This window comes from Sminthopsis crassicaudata, chromosome 3, assembly GCF_048593235.1.
Source record: "Sminthopsis crassicaudata isolate SCR6 chromosome 3, ASM4859323v1, whole genome shotgun sequence".
In the NCBI taxonomy this organism is placed as follows: domain Eukaryota; kingdom Metazoa; phylum Chordata; class Mammalia; order Dasyuromorphia; family Dasyuridae; genus Sminthopsis; species Sminthopsis crassicaudata.
The window spans coordinates 386,135,908-386,153,857 of record NC_133619.1 but is presented as its reverse complement, the minus strand read 5'-3'; the positions used below and the strand labels follow the sequence as shown (position 1 = coordinate 386,153,857).

At 33.8% G+C, this 17,950-nt stretch overlaps 1 protein-coding gene across 3 annotated transcripts in view; it reads right to left on the bottom strand.

Moving 5' to 3' along the window:
* Positions 1 to 17,950, bottom strand: part of ARHGAP15 (Rho GTPase activating protein 15) — an 818,431-nt gene that overhangs the window by 75,010 nt on the left and 725,471 nt on the right. For all 3 annotated transcript variants that reach the window (XM_074302035.1, XM_074302034.1, XM_074302036.1), the window contains one exon: positions 1,459 to 1,564. In XM_074302035.1, coding sequence (XP_074158136.1) covers positions 1,459 to 1,564 — 106 coding nt within the window. The remainder of the gene's footprint in view (positions 1 to 1,458; positions 1,565 to 17,950) is intronic.

The following is a 17,950-nucleotide window of genomic DNA, read 5'->3' as shown; positions in this document are numbered from 1 at the left end:
ATATTCTCATTTATATTCTTTGGAATCAGTGACGCTGCTCTTTGTTGCTATTCCATGAACAAAGCACTCTATCTTTCAGCTCTAGGAATTTTTTCTGACTCTCCTCCCCTATCTGTAATCTCCTCCCTCCTCTTCTTTGTTTCCTTTAAATTATAACTAAAAATCCCATTTTCTACAGAAAGCCTTTCCCAACCTCACTTAATTGTAGTACCTTCCCTTTTTAAATTATTTCCTATTTATCCTATATGTTGCTTATTTGTACACATTTGTTCATTTGTCATCTCTCCCATTACATTGTAACCTCTTTGAGAGCAGGGCCTATCTTTCAATTGCTTTGTATTCTCAATAATTTGCATATATTTTGGCACACAGTAGGTACTTGATAAATGCTTATTGACCTACAATTGTATAGATTGTAATTATTTTCATTATCTTTTTTGCAAATACTTATGAGCAGTGTTATGCAAACATCCCATGAAATGATTCTTATAGATATGTGATAAATTAATTTTACCAATTCCTTTATTTTTTTAAAGGAGGACCTCTGAGCTATCTTTTCATTTTGCAATAGCATTCTGATATTCAGAATACTAAACAGTTTTGTTAACACTTTATCAATTATTAAAGTTTAGAAATTAATAAAAGTAAATCAGGCCCTTATTGTTAGCTTTCTGAAGTATAAAGTCTCATAATGAAAATTTAAAAATTAGTTCTTTCCCAGATGGTAGAAGATAGTTTCAGCTCATCCTTTTCATATGTATCTTGTATCTTTTTGTAAGCACCCAACTGTTAATCCATTTTGATAATGATGACTTGTTTATAGTTTTACCTATTGCTTCTTACCTGTCACCAAAAATCATACTGTACAACTGATTTTTAACAATAAGATTAATTAAGCCTTAATGTTCATTATTCTTTTGGATTTGTCTTTCTACTTTTTCTAATCTTTATATATAGCAATAGGTAGAAATCAATGGGGAATAAGATAGGATAGACCAAAGAAAATATAGGAGACAGGAAAACAAGAATAAAGAATTGAAATTTTAGGGTTAGAGAGAGATTTTTAAGTTACTAAACCTAATAAAAAATTATAAGCTTAAACAAATTGGTTACTGTGCTTCAGACATCCTTGTAGAAGAAAGAAAAAGAACACTAATTCTCCTAATTACACAGGTAATTAAACACAAATAGGTAAAGTGGGATATTTGTAACTTGTAATGGTACCAGTACTTATTAATCAATCAAATATAGTGTATTAGATCTAGTCAAAGAATCATTTCATGAGTTACTTCAACAAAGCCAGTCCTAAGGTATAAGGACTTAAACATGTTACACTGGAACATTTTGGGTTAGATGATTAAGAAGCTTCTTGTCTCAGAAAATTTAGTCAAGAACTATTCACTTGAAAGAATTTTAAGACATTTCCCTCCTACTTCCCCACAAGAACTTGCAACTTACTTAGTTAAATGTCCAAACAGGATTTTCATTGTGTCACGATTTGGTGGAGGAAGCTTTTGCACCAGAGCCTTTACTGCTTCAATTCTTGTGTTGTTATCCTGCTTTTCTGGTAGAGAAAAAAAGAAGCAGAGAAGAAAGCTAGATAAAAAATTTTTTCTTACCATAGGTTTAAACAGAATTTTAGCATATAGAAGTCTTGTGAAAGCCAGGATGTAGATAGGGCTATCAAAGCTTTCCCAGAATTTCTCTTTAATCAGATTGGAAGGGAATCACAATAACTTGAAAATACCACTGCATGTTCTAAGTCATTCATATCTTGTAAGTTGTGGAGCAAACAGGGAATTAACTTGTTTTTTTTAAATTTATGCTCATTTTTACAAAGACAAAATTAGATATAACGACAAATATTCTATGATTTACATGACTTTATATGACATTAAACTGCTCAAGGAATTTGTAAATCAATTTATTTTTCTCCCTGGTATTTTTATGTTTTCTTTCTTATCTAAAGTTATAAAGTTCCGCTGGAAAAAAAGTTAAAAATTGAATATTTTTAAAATAAAGGAGATTTAGTAAAAATCTTGGAAAATAGGATACTTTTCAAAAATAATATTACATTTAGTTTTAATGAATTAATTTTACTTTTGTATTAATAGGATAATTCTTCATTATGATTTATTGAATTTATATATTTTTTATTTGAACCCTCTTCCTTTTATACTTTAGCTCATTCTTTTGAGCATGGAATTCTTATTGACTCCAAAGAGAGTAATATTTGTTTATAATAAAAATATGTAAGTAGGAGGCTAATTCATAGTCTTTTGTTAATATTAGCTAGTTAATATTAATTTTCCTACCATGCGAACATGATCCTAGGCAAAATGTAGATGATAAATAAATACTTTTTGATTGATTTATTTATCAGTGGGAAAGCTATGTTTAAACCATATAATTCAATTCCTTAAAGAAGAAGTAACTTCATAAGAAGCGTGCTTAGAATTATACTATTTAGAGTTGTTGAGCTAATCTGTTTTACAAGTAAGGAAACAAATACACAGCTAAGTTAAGAGACTCACCCACAGTCACACAATTAGCAAGTAATAGCTGATATTTGAACTTTTGATCTTCCAAATCCACTGTTTCCCTTATTCTACTATGCTGTCTAGCTGGAAGTATATTTTGGAGAAATTATATTTGAATCTCCTTTGTGTGATTAATTTTTTTTATTTTACCCATACTTGAAAAACTGAATGCAGACATGATAACAAAATTAGATATTATAGAGTTAATCAAAAGCCTATGTGCCCGGGACCATCCTGAGTGCTGGGGTTTGAAGACCAAATTTAACTTATTTTTTGCCTATAAGGAGTTGACATTTTGTTTAGGAAAACATCGTATTGGTGTTGTCATTCAGTCATTTTCAGTAATCTTTGTGACCCCATTTTTGGTGTTTCTCAACAAAAATACTGGAAAAGTTTATAATTTCCTTCATTAGCCCATTTTACAGATGAGGAAGCATAGTTAAGTGACTAGACTAGGGTCACATAGCTAGTAAGTGTTTAATGCCAGATTTGAACTTGTGAAGATGAGTCTTCCAGACTCCTGGCCTGGGACTCTATCCACTGAGTCCATTAAACATCATATTAACGAATACAAAATACATAAATAACAAAAAGAATAATAGCTGGCATTTATGTTGTATTTTAAAGTTTATAAGCTTTAAGGCAGTTAGATAACCTAGTAGATAGAATGTTGGACCTGGGCTCAGGAAGGTCCAAGTTTGTATCTTGCCTCAGACAATTACTAACTATGTGAGCTTTGACACAAGTATTTAACCTCTGTATGCTTCAGGTTCTATAGACTAATAATGGTATCTACTTTTCAGGATTTTATGAGAATAAAATGAAATAAAGTTTGTGAAGCACTTTGTAAAGCTTAAAGTGCTAAAATGCTAATTGTTATTTTATTTAATTTGAGAAAATATAAATTAATATTTTTTGAGGGGCAATAGCAGTTGGAAGATCTGAAAGAACCTCATGTAAGGCGTTATCATGGCCTAAGATTTGATAGAAACTATGCATTCTAAGAGGTCAGGAAGGGTGTGCCTTCTAATTAAAGTTAATGAACATTAAATAGAAAATGACTACTATATGTCAGATATTCTACTAGACTCCAGCCATCCAAAAGCTAAACAGTCCAAGCAAGGGTATCGTCTATGTAAGGTACAAAGTCAAACAGTTTGTGTGAGGAAGAGCTTGCACTCCAATTTCAATGAAACAGAGTTATTTAGAATTTGTATGGAGCATTATTAGGCTAGGTCTAAACAGTAAAGGGCTTACTAAAGGCCTTAATATTTTACATATAGGCAAGAAAGAAGCACTAGAACTTTTTGAGTGGGGGAGTTCTATGGTTCAATCTTTGTTCTAGAAATATCATTTTGGTAGCTGTACGGAGGAAAAATTGGAGAAGGAAAACACTGCAGGCAAGAAGACCAATTTTTGTCATCAGTCAGGTCTGACTCTTCATGACCCATATGAGGTTTTCTTGGCAAAGATAAAGGGGTAGTTTGCCATTTTTCTTCTCCAGTCCATTTTACTATTGAGGAATGTGAGGTAAGCAGGGTTAAATGACTTGTCTAGGGTCACATAGCTAGTAAGTGCCTGAGGCAGATTTGAATTCAGGTTTTCCTTACTCCAGATCTGGTGCTGTATACATTGTGCCACCTAGCTACCAGGAGACCAATTAGGACACTATTAAAATAACCTAAGTGAGAGCTAACTGTCTAAACAAGTGTGGTGGCAGTGAAAATAGAGAGAAGGGGACATATGAAAGAGATGTGCAAGAAGTAGAATCAATAAGATTTTGCAAGTGACAGGATAAGGTAAAAAGGACAACTTCATGTTTCAAGTTTAGGGGACTAGAAGAAAAGTAGTTCCTTCAATGGAAATAAGTTTGGAAGGAGGCTTTTTTGGTTCAAAAAATGATTTTTGTTTGAATCTTGTTTTGAAAATGTTAAGTTTGAATGGCTTATAGGGCAGATAAGGAGAAATGTTGAATAGAACTTGGTGAGGCAATATAAACTTCTGGAGAGTATTTAATATGACCCATATACATAGAGATCTTTAAGCTCTTAGGAGTTGATAAGATAACCAGGAAAGATTTTAGAGAGATAAGAAAAGACTTCCCAGGAGAAGGGCTCAGTGTATATGTATTTGAAGGGCAGGAATTGGATAATAATCCAATAAAAGATATTAAAAAGGAGAAATCAAATAGGTCAGATCAGCAAGAAAGAAGAATAATTTTAGGAAAAATAAAGAAAAAAGAGTCACTGTTTAGAAGAAAATGATTAACAGATTAAATTCTGCAAAAGACCAAAGTCTGGTGATGGGATAAATTCATTTGATTTTGCTATTAGGAACCAGTGGCATTTTTGGAGAAAGCAACTCTCAGAGAATGATAAAGTTGGAAGACATGTCACAAGGGGTGAAATGAGAGTAGAAGAAATGGAGTCTACTAGAGGTATAGAATTTTAGACCTGAAAATTAATTTAGAAATCACTTCACCTGATGCTATTTTAAAGACAAGGAAACCGAGGCACAAGTAAGTGATCTTATCTAATGTCTCACTGCTAATTTGTTTTTAAGCACTTGAGCTATGCAGAAAAACACAAGTGGCTGAATTAGGAGGGAAATAAATGTTAAGTATGATTTATTTTTCTAAAAAATAATCCCAAAATCTTATGGCAACATAGCAATGCCCTATTCAGATAAATACCACACTTGCTTTTTTTTTTCTTTTTTTTTTTTTTAGCTTTGAAAATCTGGAAACTGCACATTTTGAGGTATGTGCTGAAAAACTTAAAAAAAAAAAAAAAGAAAAAAAAAAAAAAAAGGGAGAGCACCAGTCTTGTAGTCAAAAGGACCTGAGTTCATATCTAGCCTTGCTTAATTACTAGTTCTGTGACCATGGGCAAGTCATTTAACTCCAATTGCCTCTCAAAAAAAAAAAAAAAATGAAAGCCAAGTTCAATCAAAAATGAAATGAAATCTTTAAATATCAACTTTATGGATGTGTCATATTAGCTTTTGGAATTAGCATTTAAGATTCCGATTGGTTAATGATCTCAGATCTCTATACAGCTTACGAAAGCTATACTAACTGTTCTAAATTGAATCTGAAAGACAGCTGCTGCTGTTTTCTTTTTAAAATTAATATCTTTCCTTCAGTATATGGTTTCTCAGCATTGCAAAGTTTGGGGAGTTTGAGAAGACAGAGACTTCTGACTTGCTTATATTATGATTGGGAAGAAATAAAGCTAGTGCTTAAAGGAATACTGGGGACATTGGAGGTAGATTGTATACTCAGAGACTCTCACCCAAGTGTCTCTTTTCTTTCAATTAACAACAGATTCCATGATTCTTTTGTCTGTAATCCATCTGTGGTCCCACCCTCCGTCCCTTAGGATTTATTATTATTCCTTTAGTCTCAGTTCCCAGTATCCAGAAAACAATTTGTTGTTGTTGTTGTTGTTGTTGTTGTTGTTTTTCTTCTACACACTGCCTACTTTCACTATGGAACAACCTTATTCTATAGGACCTTATGTTGGCTAGCACCTTCATTTTACCCTTAAGCTTTGTTTCAAAAAATACAATTCTGTAAAAGAACATTCTCTCAATCACGAGTACAATGTTACAACAACAGAAACAACTTTTGTTAAATGACATGATTAGTAATAAGATAATATAAGTCAGGAATGTGACTAGCTTTTGGATATTACACTGGCCTTAAGAGCTTTTCTTTGATTCATGCTTTCCAAGACATAATTTTAGAAATATGGTTTATGATGGTTACATTTGCATTTATCTGCATGAAATGTCACTACTAAAACAAGGACATTTATAACTGGGTTCCTATTTGAGAAGAGATGAGATAAAGTTTCACTAAAATGATGAAGGGAAATGTCCTGCACAATAAAGGACCTTGAGCCTGATGACCCTTGAGCTCTTTTTGGGTCCTACCTTCTAAAACTTTATTATTAGCTTGTTTATAATCACAACAAATCATTGTTCTTTAATATCTGTCCTCACAGAGTATAAGAAAAAACTAATTCATAGAAATCAGTGTTTGGATAGTTTAATTCATTATCTGTATCTAATGTTTTTAAAGGAAAACTATGTCCTTTTATTAAGATTGGAGTTAATATTCTAGTATTCTGTCTCAAAATCATTTTGTGCAATTCATGTATTATGTGAATAAAACAAAGTCCCATGTAAAACAAGTCTATATTTGAAAAGAACAGTTTTCTCTACCCTGTGAAGTTTTATTTTCCCTTAGAACACATAACACCCAAAGTTAAGGAAGCAGGGATTTTTGTTGGTCATTTATGGATTCAGTTATGAAATGGTCTCTCATTTTGAAGGAGTGAAAATGGGTGCTTAAATCCACAACATGGGTACACTTTAATACTTCCAGCATGTCTTCCAATTATGGAAGAACTCTCTGGGGTTTTGCTACTCAATTAAAATTGTGGTGGATGGCTATAGCTCATCTTCATAGGTTATAGAAATGGTTGCTTAAAAAAAGACTCCACAAGAGATAATCTGGAACAAATTCATAACTCGTCTACATATGTATATAAACACACAGACTTTTACATTTTTTCAAGCTGGGAGTATTATACAGACTATTTTTTGAGCTTCCTATTCTGCCCTACTGACACCTGTTTGCTTGCAGTTTCAGGCTGTCTTCAAAATAACATTAAGCTATAAATTTCCCTCCCTAGTGCCATTCCCTGAAAGCAGCAGCAGCCTACAGTATGTGATGGTTTTGTAAATATATAGAAAGTCATTAATTATCAATGGAGTGTTTTGTTAAAATTCAAAAGTAGGTACGTCGTAAATAGAGATGTCATGTTATTATAAACAAAGAAAAATCATGGGCTTTATGCTAACCCATAAGTCGCCACTTTGCAATTTTTCAACAGATTTTTTTTTTTCTGCAAAACTGAAAGGCCACTCTTTATGCTGAATTAAAGGGAAGCCACATTCTATGTGCAGATACATAGTATGATGAAAGCCTGATTATAGCCAATGTTAAGCTTGACCATGAATAAAGGAATATTATTTACAGGACACAAAGGGACAAAGAATGTCTTCAAAACTTAAATGAACTTAGGTCATAGTTGAGAGTCATTTCCTGTACTATTGAGGATCATAGCTTTAGAGTTGGAAAGGTCTAACCCACTCATTTCCTAGATGAAAAAACGGAGAGACTGAGAGATGAAGAGATTTGACCAGGAAAAGAAGAGTTCAAATTTGAGCTGACTTCCTCTTACTTGTAGGGTTACACTCATTCCACTTCATCATTTTCTAATGAAAAAATTTTATATCATTTTCATGCTAGTTCTCCCTCCTTGTCAAGATCCTTTTTATTGCTAAGTCCTTATCAGCCAAGATACTGGCTTTAAAAAAAATCAATACTTCTTAACTAAATAAAAGGAATATTAAATGTATATCTATTGGCTTGCTGCCTATTATCAGACTCAGAAAAACTGTTCTATTCTTCATAAAACACAAATTGGTTAAAAACATGGAGAAAAGTAAATGACACCTATCTCTTGTCTTTGGACATAAATTTTAAATACAAAGGTTGTTTTTTTTTTTGTTTTTTTTTTTTTGGAAGGGACACTAATCTTGATGGGGGAGCGACTGGAATCAAGGATTTGCAGAGTGGGAAACCTCCGTCTTTATCCTTACCTAATCTGGATTTGAAGCAGTATAAAGGCAATGAAGAGAGTTTTGATGCTACAGATTTATTTAATGAAGTATGTGGATACAAATTTTTTGAGACACAAAATTTTAAATGTTAATAATATAAATAGTATTGGTCTTGAAAAGCCTTGAAGCTATCATACTGCCAAAATGATGTAATTGAGGGATTTAGCTAGCATAAATGATTGGTATGAAAAGTCTCCAAAACTTTTAGGGGTTTTGAGGCACTTTAAAACAAGCATCTTTCATGAATATATTAAGATATTCTTGGTAGATGTCTCTTTCTATATATATTCTATATTCAACATTACTATATTAGTATCAAACAAGATATTAGACAAGAGATTATGTTTGTCAGAAGTGTTTGTTACAGTCTTGGAGAAGGCCCAGAATAAAATTTAAATAGAAGCCAGATTCTCTAAATATAGTAAAAACCCCCAGACACTTCAATGTGCTGATGACATTAGCCTAAGAGCATTGAAATCTAAAGTGCTATAGACCTTTTAAAATAAAACTCAAAACCATTTAGAACAACTTGACCTAACAATGTACACAGAAAAGACTAAGTGGATGAAAAATCCTTATTGTCCTGGCTATAATTTGCAGTTGAATGGTCTGTCCATTGAATTGATCCTTGAGCATATATATCTTAGACTTTAGTTCACAAAAGAAAAAAATATATATATAAATATGTATGTATATATATATATATGTATATATGCACACACACACATACTGGAATGATCTGTAAGACTTTCAACTACCATGAACTTCACCCTGAAATCCAAATTTATATTTTTAATACCAGTGTTGTTAAATGGAATCATGGAATTCCATCTTAACCAAAGAATCAAAATCATGGGTTATCCTGAAGGCAATGGTGAATATAAATTGATTGTAACATATTAGTACTGTTCAAATATATTTAAGAAATAGAATAAAAGATGTCATCAAAAATCTGCATGACTGGATAAGGAGGTGTACCAGTCATGTAAAAAGAACAATGGATAATGGACAAACTGTGTATTGCATTGCTACCCACACAATGCAATCAGAGAAGTGTAAGGTTCCTAACATGCTGACTGGATTCCTTACAGAGAATTCTAGTGAGGGGATGAACAATAGTTGTATAGGATGAGAAGCCATAGATGGATTACAATCTTTACTCTTAAAGGGAACATTTACATTGATGAGCTTACACATTCATTAAAGTAGCTAGGTACTTATAAACATTTTCTAGAAGACTGCTTTCTTATTATTAATTTTGCTTAGAACTTATTTCTCCAATGATTATTATTACTTTTGTATTCTTTATCCTTATGTAAGTAAAAGGAACAATTTTAGAGTGTACCTGCCAGAGAGAAATTTCTTTGTGGTTTATAATAATTTATCTAGGATTCTCCTTGTTGTACTTTTGATGATTGTATGAATTCTCAGGCTCTAAGATTCTGGTTATTTTTTCAGGGTGAGTTTTTGACCATGAAAACAGTTTGTTGAATTCATTTAAAACCAATTTCCAACTCATATATGAACTACAGAGAGATAATAGAAATTATTGTCCCCAGATGAACCTTAGAGGTGATTATTGCACCCTGTTAAATATGTTAGCTCTGAATGTCACCTGAAGGTATTCAGGTGACCCATTTGGCAGTAAAAAGGACTCCTAATTTCATGTCTCTAAAGTGTAAATACCCTATAAATGCCCTATGAGAATTTCCTATAAATTTTCTTTTTTATCTATTTCTCATTTTAATAAGTTATTATTATACATGGTGGCTTAATAATGGGCAGGGTACCAGCCCTGATGGCAGCAGTATTCATATCTTCCAGAGTTCAAATCTGGCCTCGGATACTCACTAGCTGTGTGTACCTAGGCAAGTCACTTCACCCTATTTGCCTCAGTTTCTTCTGTAAAATGATTTATAGAAGGGAATGACAAACCATTCTGTTATCTTTACCAAATAAATCCCAAATGGGATCACAGTCAGATATGAACTGAACAAATAAAGTGGACCTACCCCTAAACTTGTCATTTTGGTAAAAATTGTCTGACTGTAAGAAGACAAAACTCTCCCAAGTTTTCAAAGGACTGAAATCATCAAAGAGGATTTGTTAGAGCTGAAGTTCCACAATTGAAAGTGTGGAGATTTAAATTTTCCTTATAGACTGATGACCACCATGAAGTAGATAAATTAGATTTGCAAAGGATTAAAAAATCCTATCAAAAACAAATGTCTATTCACCCAAAGTGCTTTCTATAGTCATAGAGAATATTCTGAAAGACATTTGTAGTAAAGACTAAAAAACACTTTTTATTTTTAGATTATTTTTTAAAGCAAAAAGATATCAATTTTTGCCTATAATCCAGTGAATTTTGAAAAAGCTCTTTCAGGAGGTGGCAAGTGTCTTGTATAAGAGACTTTTCTCTAACCAATATCTTTTGATATGACTAAACAGGAACACCCAGAACAAGGGAATGTTAATGAATTGCAAAAGCAGCAAAATCCTTCTAGAATTGGGGCATAAAATTATTTTATGAATCAGCCTATTTTTAAATTGTGAGTCTATTGTAAAAGAAGAAAAACAGGCAACATGTGGTAACTTTAGTCAGCATTTCTGAACTGAGAATGATAAACACCTCTGCCTGGCTCTGGCATTTATCAGTACTGAGATATTATTACCACATAGAGTCACAGCATGGTTACTGTTATCATCGAAAAAAAGAACCAGCTAATCTTAATGGTTTGTAAAGCCGTTACCTGCACTGGTCTGACATTTATCATGATCATTTTACCACATGGGTCCTACATAGCAAAGGTCTTTTATCTGGAAGGGACATCACTATGAATTATTATTTGCAGCTAGGTAGAAAATTGTATGTTGTAGATACCTTTTCTCATTATAAATCACATAGTCACATTTCACCATTTCCCACAGAAAGCTGCTGAGCCTAGGCTTTTTGCCACAGCTCGTTTTCCTCTCCTACTCCCTTCTCTTTTTATAGTTTCTTTAAAATATTAGCCATTTTTTCATTAAAATTCTTAATATCATTTTTAACTAATCTAGATGCATGGCATACACACAAATGAATTCATCTACATTTACAGTTATGTGACTTTTCTGCACAAACATTTTATGAAAAGATTGTCCTTCACTTATAACTGAAGTTGATAAACTGTCTACTTTTTTTTCTTCTTTTAATGCTTGTTCCCACTTCTGTCCCAGTGGCCAGGCTTGTCTCTGCTCTTGACCTTGTCAATAGAATATTTACCAGTAGATCAGATGTAATTTCTTATGCCTGATTTGAAATACTTGAAACACTTATGCTATTTTTTGCCTCAAATGTTGAGCTTAGTTTTTGCTCTGAAAATCTGTGTTCTTAGAGCAAATTATGGCTACCTTCACTTTTGTTAGTTTTTGAGAAGGGCTTTCTTTCAGAAGATGTCTTTTTATTAAGTTACAATGGTGAAAAGGATTCTCACAACAAATTTGTTTCATCTTATGCCAAGGATGTATCAGTTCCATATTTGATGCCTAAAGATAAGCATTAATGTATCATACAAAGGAACAACAGATTTTAAAAGGTATGATGCTTTGTAATCATGAAGCTAATTCAAAAAAGAAAAGAAATATATTTGACAATGGGAAACAACAATAAAAGGCACAAGTTTTTTTACTATGGAAAAAAGATGAACAAATCCTCTATTTTAAAAGATTGAGACAACTAATCTTCTGAAAGAGATATTTATATATTTTCTTCTTTCTCAAGTGTTCCGTAAGGAATAAACAAGCCAGAAAGTCTCTACTTTTATAATGAAGAGGGAGGAGAATTCCTTGCCATTTTTGCATTTAAAAAGAAATGTGTAAGAAGAATGTGACAATTTAAGCAAATCAAGATTGTTTCAAATGAATCACAAACGGGACTTTGTGGAATATTTTATACTAACATGTGTAGTGAACAGTAAATCTGGAAGGAGCTTTTCCTCAATGGTCTAGTTCTGATGAGTTTTTCTATTTCTTTGTGTGCTTAAAAGAGGTTTGGAGGTGGTGTTTAATATTACTGAGACTCTTGTAAATGAGTTCTGGAAAAAGATAGGAACATGAAGGAAAACTGATGTGCTATAATGTTGACAGCAGCTGGGGGGATCTGAATGAAGAAACTAACCTCCAGTGCCTCAACTTGGGGGTGGGGGAGTCACCTCTCATTCTAGCTTGGTTTCTTAAAAGAACATACACATTAATTTTAAATGCTCATGGACAATGTATTTTTAGAAGAGAAATCCCAGCATTTACCAATAAGAAGCAGAAATTTGTGTGGGTGGTCAGAAGGACAGGGAATGTGAGTCCTTAGCCTTATGCATGGTAACATCTTTGGCCCTGCTCAATGGTTTCTCATGCCTCGGTGCCATCTCCAACTTTATTATAGAATGTATTTCCCTTAGGGAAACAGTACATGTTTTAAGATTTTCATGTGTACTCAAGGCCAAATGATTACTTGTGGTATGGATTCATATAGATAACCAATTTGTTTTATGTGTGAAATAAAAAAAATCTAAGACTCCACTGCTTGAAAATGGGATGGCATGCCATGTAATTTTGTGATCTAAAATATTAATTTAATGAGGTAGGAGAATATTCCAAAATAATCTCTTAATGGCTCATGAAAAAGATATACTAATATTCCATTTCACCCTTTTTGTTTCAAGATGAAGCTTTTGTTCTAACACCATCCCCACCATTGCCCCCCAAAACACTGTAACCTGGGAGCATTTACCATAATTAATGAGGGGGTTTGCTGCTTTGATTTTTCTCCTTTTCAGGGGAACTGGGTGAATTGTTGAGTGCTAATGAAAGTCAGAGACTTCTAGCAGTGGCTCTAGCCAGGCACAGGGCGGGCAGACGCTTTGTAAGCTTCCCCACTGTGATGCTGTGCAAGCTTCCCCGCTGTTATGTTTACCATAGTTTTAATGCCTGCGAAAAATTCCTGATGCAACCAAATTATGTTATGCCCTCTTGTTTATCTAAAGACACCCCCTAGCCCCCTCCTAATTGAGCCAATTCCTATTGTTCCTATCCATTGCAGAGATCTCCCTTCTATACCCCTACCTATCTTATCACCTAAATTCTTGTCTCTGGATCTAAGCTGCTGGGAGAATTTGTCTGAAGACATCACATGTCTCATATCCGGAAGTTGAGGGCAGGATTAAATACATTCTCTTCACCTATGTCACCTAAGACAGATAACCTCATCTCAAGCTCATTTTAATTTTATTTGAGGTCATATTAAAACCCCAAGTTTAATCATCTGGCATTGACAATACTAGCTTAAATGCAAATGTATTTTGTGAAATACACTATGGCTTAAAAAAATCCATACAAAGCCCTCAAACTATCACTGAAAACTAAATAATGTGCTCTAAGAAGAAAACAACCAATTTGTGATTTGAGTTGATTTATTGTTGATCCTTTCCTCAAAAACAGATATTGCAAAAGAAAATGACCATTGCATTATATTATAAATTGATGAATTTTCCAAGTGTGATGTACAGTGGAGTTTTTAATAAATATTCATATGACTTATAATCCATTAGAAAGACTTAAGACAATGAGCATGCAACTAGCTCCCATTAAGACAGAGGGGGAAATTGGAATTAATAGAAAAAAAATAGCACTTAGGAAAGTTAAACTTTAATGTATCAAACTCCAGGTGCCAGAGTTTGAGGAAAATAACCAATAATAGTCATTTTTTACATATTTGATGGGACTGATTATGCAACGTGCAACTCTAAATGGCTTATAGCCCATTGTAGCATGGTTCCATCCCATTGGCTACAGTGGGGTGCAGGCAGATGGATGACAGTGACAAGGAGAGAAGTGCTTTTGCTTAGCCGTGCGTTAAGATGCCATCCAGAAGCTCTGTGCACTGCAGACACTTCATTAGGATGCCAGGATAATGGTAAACTACCACTCAGAGTGACACCCCATTTCCTGCTTACTGAGCTCTCCAACCTCGGCAGATGTCAACAATCTCACAGTGCTACAGAGCAGACCTAACTTTCCAGCCACTTGGACTCCAATTTTTTCCCCTTAACAGAACCATACATTACATGCAATATGTAATAGCAAATACCTTACTGAAAAACAAAATTTACCTCGTTCATTACACCCAGTGTGCCTGGTTTTGGGGTGGGCTTTTTGTGTGTAGGTATACAGGGGAGAGTGATGGCAGGGGACTGAGATGTGCTCTCCAATAGGTCCACTTTACATGTCACCTAGACATTACTAGCAAGAATTGCCATTTGGTAATCAGTTCAAAGTGTTAATTACTCTGTGAACTCTGATAACTAATAGTTAAACTACAATCCCAGGGGAGGTGACTGTGTGTCTCAATTAGCATCCACTCAAAATGTAAGAAAATGCTGAATTCTTTTGTTAAAGATTTATATTTAATTTTGGCCTTCTTTTTGGTTTTTTGTTCAAAGGAGCAGATGAGCATCTGGATGATATTTTCTTCGTAAATGCACAACTTGAGGCCATTCACACACCTCCTTAACAGCAGTTCAAGCCAATAGAGACTTTGTTCTACAATGTTAAGCCTACACTTCCTTATAAAGAAGCAAGTTAGAGATTCTTTTTTTCTTTTTTTGTTTAAGATTTTTTTGGGGGAATTAAAAAGAAACCAAGATGGAAATTTTGCTTTCAAATCTATGAATGATTACAAAATGAGAATGAAAAATTTACATTTTCTGAGGTATATTTTTGTGAATTCCAATGGATTTGAAAGTGACATGTCTAAAAAAATCCCCTATATATATATATTACCCTCTCCCCCCAAAAACACTCACCAAACCTATAATAAAACCCTTCCCCAGGTAGTAGTAGTTAATGTTTTTAGTATTTCTCAGTGGAGATATAGACTTAGAGCAATAAATGGTAGTCAGATGCTACCCACAGGAAGAGTACATTAGGACTCCAAATTCAGTCTCGTGCCCTTTAATCACCAAAAGACAGACCTGATTCTGATTATTTTATTTCAAAAGAGACTTTTTCACAGAGGAAGAAATACCATTTTCTCAGTTAGAATTTTTCACCAACTTCTTACCTGGTTTTTATGTTGTTATTAATCTTATATGAGGGATTGGGGAATGGAGATATTAAACCTAGGTCTGTCAATCTTTGGAGGTTCCAACTCATCCCAGGATACACTTCCACCTCCTAGTTATGGCTTAGTGCTTGCCAAAGTGTGGAACTGTTGGACATCCAGAGAGACCTTGGTGGGAATAAAAACTATATAGAGCCATAATGCTGGCAGAAATGCCACATGTCCCATAGTTACTTTTTGGTACCACCTAATTTGAGGTATACCAAATGGTAGTTCTTTTGAGGCTTCTAGTAGCTGACAACCAATTGCAAGCATAATTCTGACTTAGAGAAGAGGTGTCAGAGGATGCTTTTGTGACTTTTGTAAAGTCATAAAATAAATGGCTATAAAATAAAAATTAGAGATCAGAGCTCTAGTGTTCCTTTACATTTTCTTTTGTATTTTGAAAATTCTTATTCTTGGAGTTGCAGTTCCATAAATTTAGGCAAATGGAGAAATGAAGTAGTTAATCTGCTAAATCATGATCCTAAAATTTACTTTTGCTTTGGAGTACTTAATTCATATGTATCTCTTGATTAAGTTGTCCAGATCAGTCCTCTACCTTGTCCACCATTTTCCTCAAGGTTAGTACTTAGTTCTGGGATAAGAAGAGTCCATTATTTACTAGGTTCGGATCCAAAGTGAAAATTTCTGAGTAAATGGGATGGGTAGGCAAGGAAGAATTAGATCTTTTGTTAAATTTTTATTAGAATAATGGATATTGATTTTGGACTGACATGGATCACTATAATGGAAGAGGTATGCAGATAGGACTGGATTCAGCATGTTCAAAACACTTGGGAGAGCTGCCACTTGATTAATTTTAGAAATGGCTAACCTGAACCTTTCAAATCTTTTGGGCAAACAAAGGTTTGCCTATGTGCAAATGAAAGGGCTAGGAATGGAGAGATGGGATGGGGATCTAATTTAATAGCAAATTGAATTCAGTAAAAATGAAATGGGTTGGTTCAAAAGGTAATGACTTCTCTATTACTTGAGACCTCCAAATGGTGGCAGAATGAACACTTGTCAAAAACAGAAAGGAGATTCCTGTTTGAGTCCAGATTAAAATAGATGACCATTGGGGTCACTTCCAATTATAGCATTCTAAGGTTATATGAAACATTTCAAAAAGACTTGTGAAAGGCTGTATTATATATCGGGAAATAAGAATATAAAAAATACATTGTCTTTGCCTTTAAGTAGTTTATAATCTAGTAGAGGGGAATAATAAAGCTAAATCGCTAAACTGGTAGAGGTCACTGGAACTTTGATTTAAATGAGGTGGGGAGGGGAGGAGGAAACCAACCAACATTACTTTAAATTTGCATTCTAAAAAATTTTAAGGAAACAAATTATGGTAAATAAAGATAAGGAACACCAGTCCTAAACTGATTTCAAATGTATTTGACTAAAAAGAATATTAGAAATGCTATAGCCAGCCCTTCTTAAAGAGATGAGAAATAATGAAATATAAATTGACTGGCACTTTTAAAAGTACTGATCTGTGGGGTTTTTTTTTCTTTTAAGAAAACAAACTTCTAGCTGAATTTAATGTAATAAGGTTTTTTCTCATATGATCTGGTAATGTTCTTTCCTTTGGTATATAGATAATAAGGCTTTAGAAATTAATAACAAAGGATGCACATTTTATTCTTTCTTTTTCAGCTAATATTATTATTTTTCAAAAAGTCAACATAGACTTCTCAGGGGAGATTTCGATTTGAAGACTGTTTATTATATCATTTGAATAAGACTAGACCTGGCCTTTTGACTTTGAACCACTACCAAATTTCAGGCTGTGAGGAAATTGTTCTACATTTCCTGACAAATTGAGTTAAGCAGACATTAAGTGGGCTTTAAGAAAACAAATGGCCATCTTTATCACAGGTGGACACTGATGGCTTAATGGGGCCTGGGCTGATTGTATCACTTCTAATGGCTTGACGGGAAGCATTAGGGTTTTTGCATAAAGAACTGGCATTGCGAACCCTGCTAACACAGACCTGTCAAGCGTTCTGTATCCCTTTGTGCATGGAAGCAGATGTTTGTATGTATACTATGAACTGGCATTAGAGCAAGCGACAGATGCCTGTATGAATGCCAGGTTTGTGAATTTTTACAGCAGGAGCATGTTCTGAGGAAGTGCAGCCCTGCCCTCTATCATAGGTAATTCCCAGCGAAACCTGCTAAATCCCAGCTATGTTTTCATTATTTGGTTTTCAGGAGCAACTGGATGAATCTGTCTTGGAAAAAAAAAAAAAAAAAAAAAAAAAAAAAGCAAGATGAGGATGCTGCCCGATCGTCAGAGCTTTGCAAAATCTCAACTGTTCTGAAACTTATAGCCTTTCCCGTCATTTCTTTTACAATGTAATCTCAACCATGCTTCCTCAGAGGAGAGGATGGTATTATGGCTCTCTAATTAAAACTTACTTCAGTGTTTATCTGTCACTCCTTTCTCCCACCTCAATTTTCTTTTTTCCCCCTTACACCCCCAGTCAGAATTATGGTTGAAGCTTTTTTCCTGCCTGCAACATTCAGAACTTACACTCTAGTTGTCTGTCAACAATCCGAACAGGTA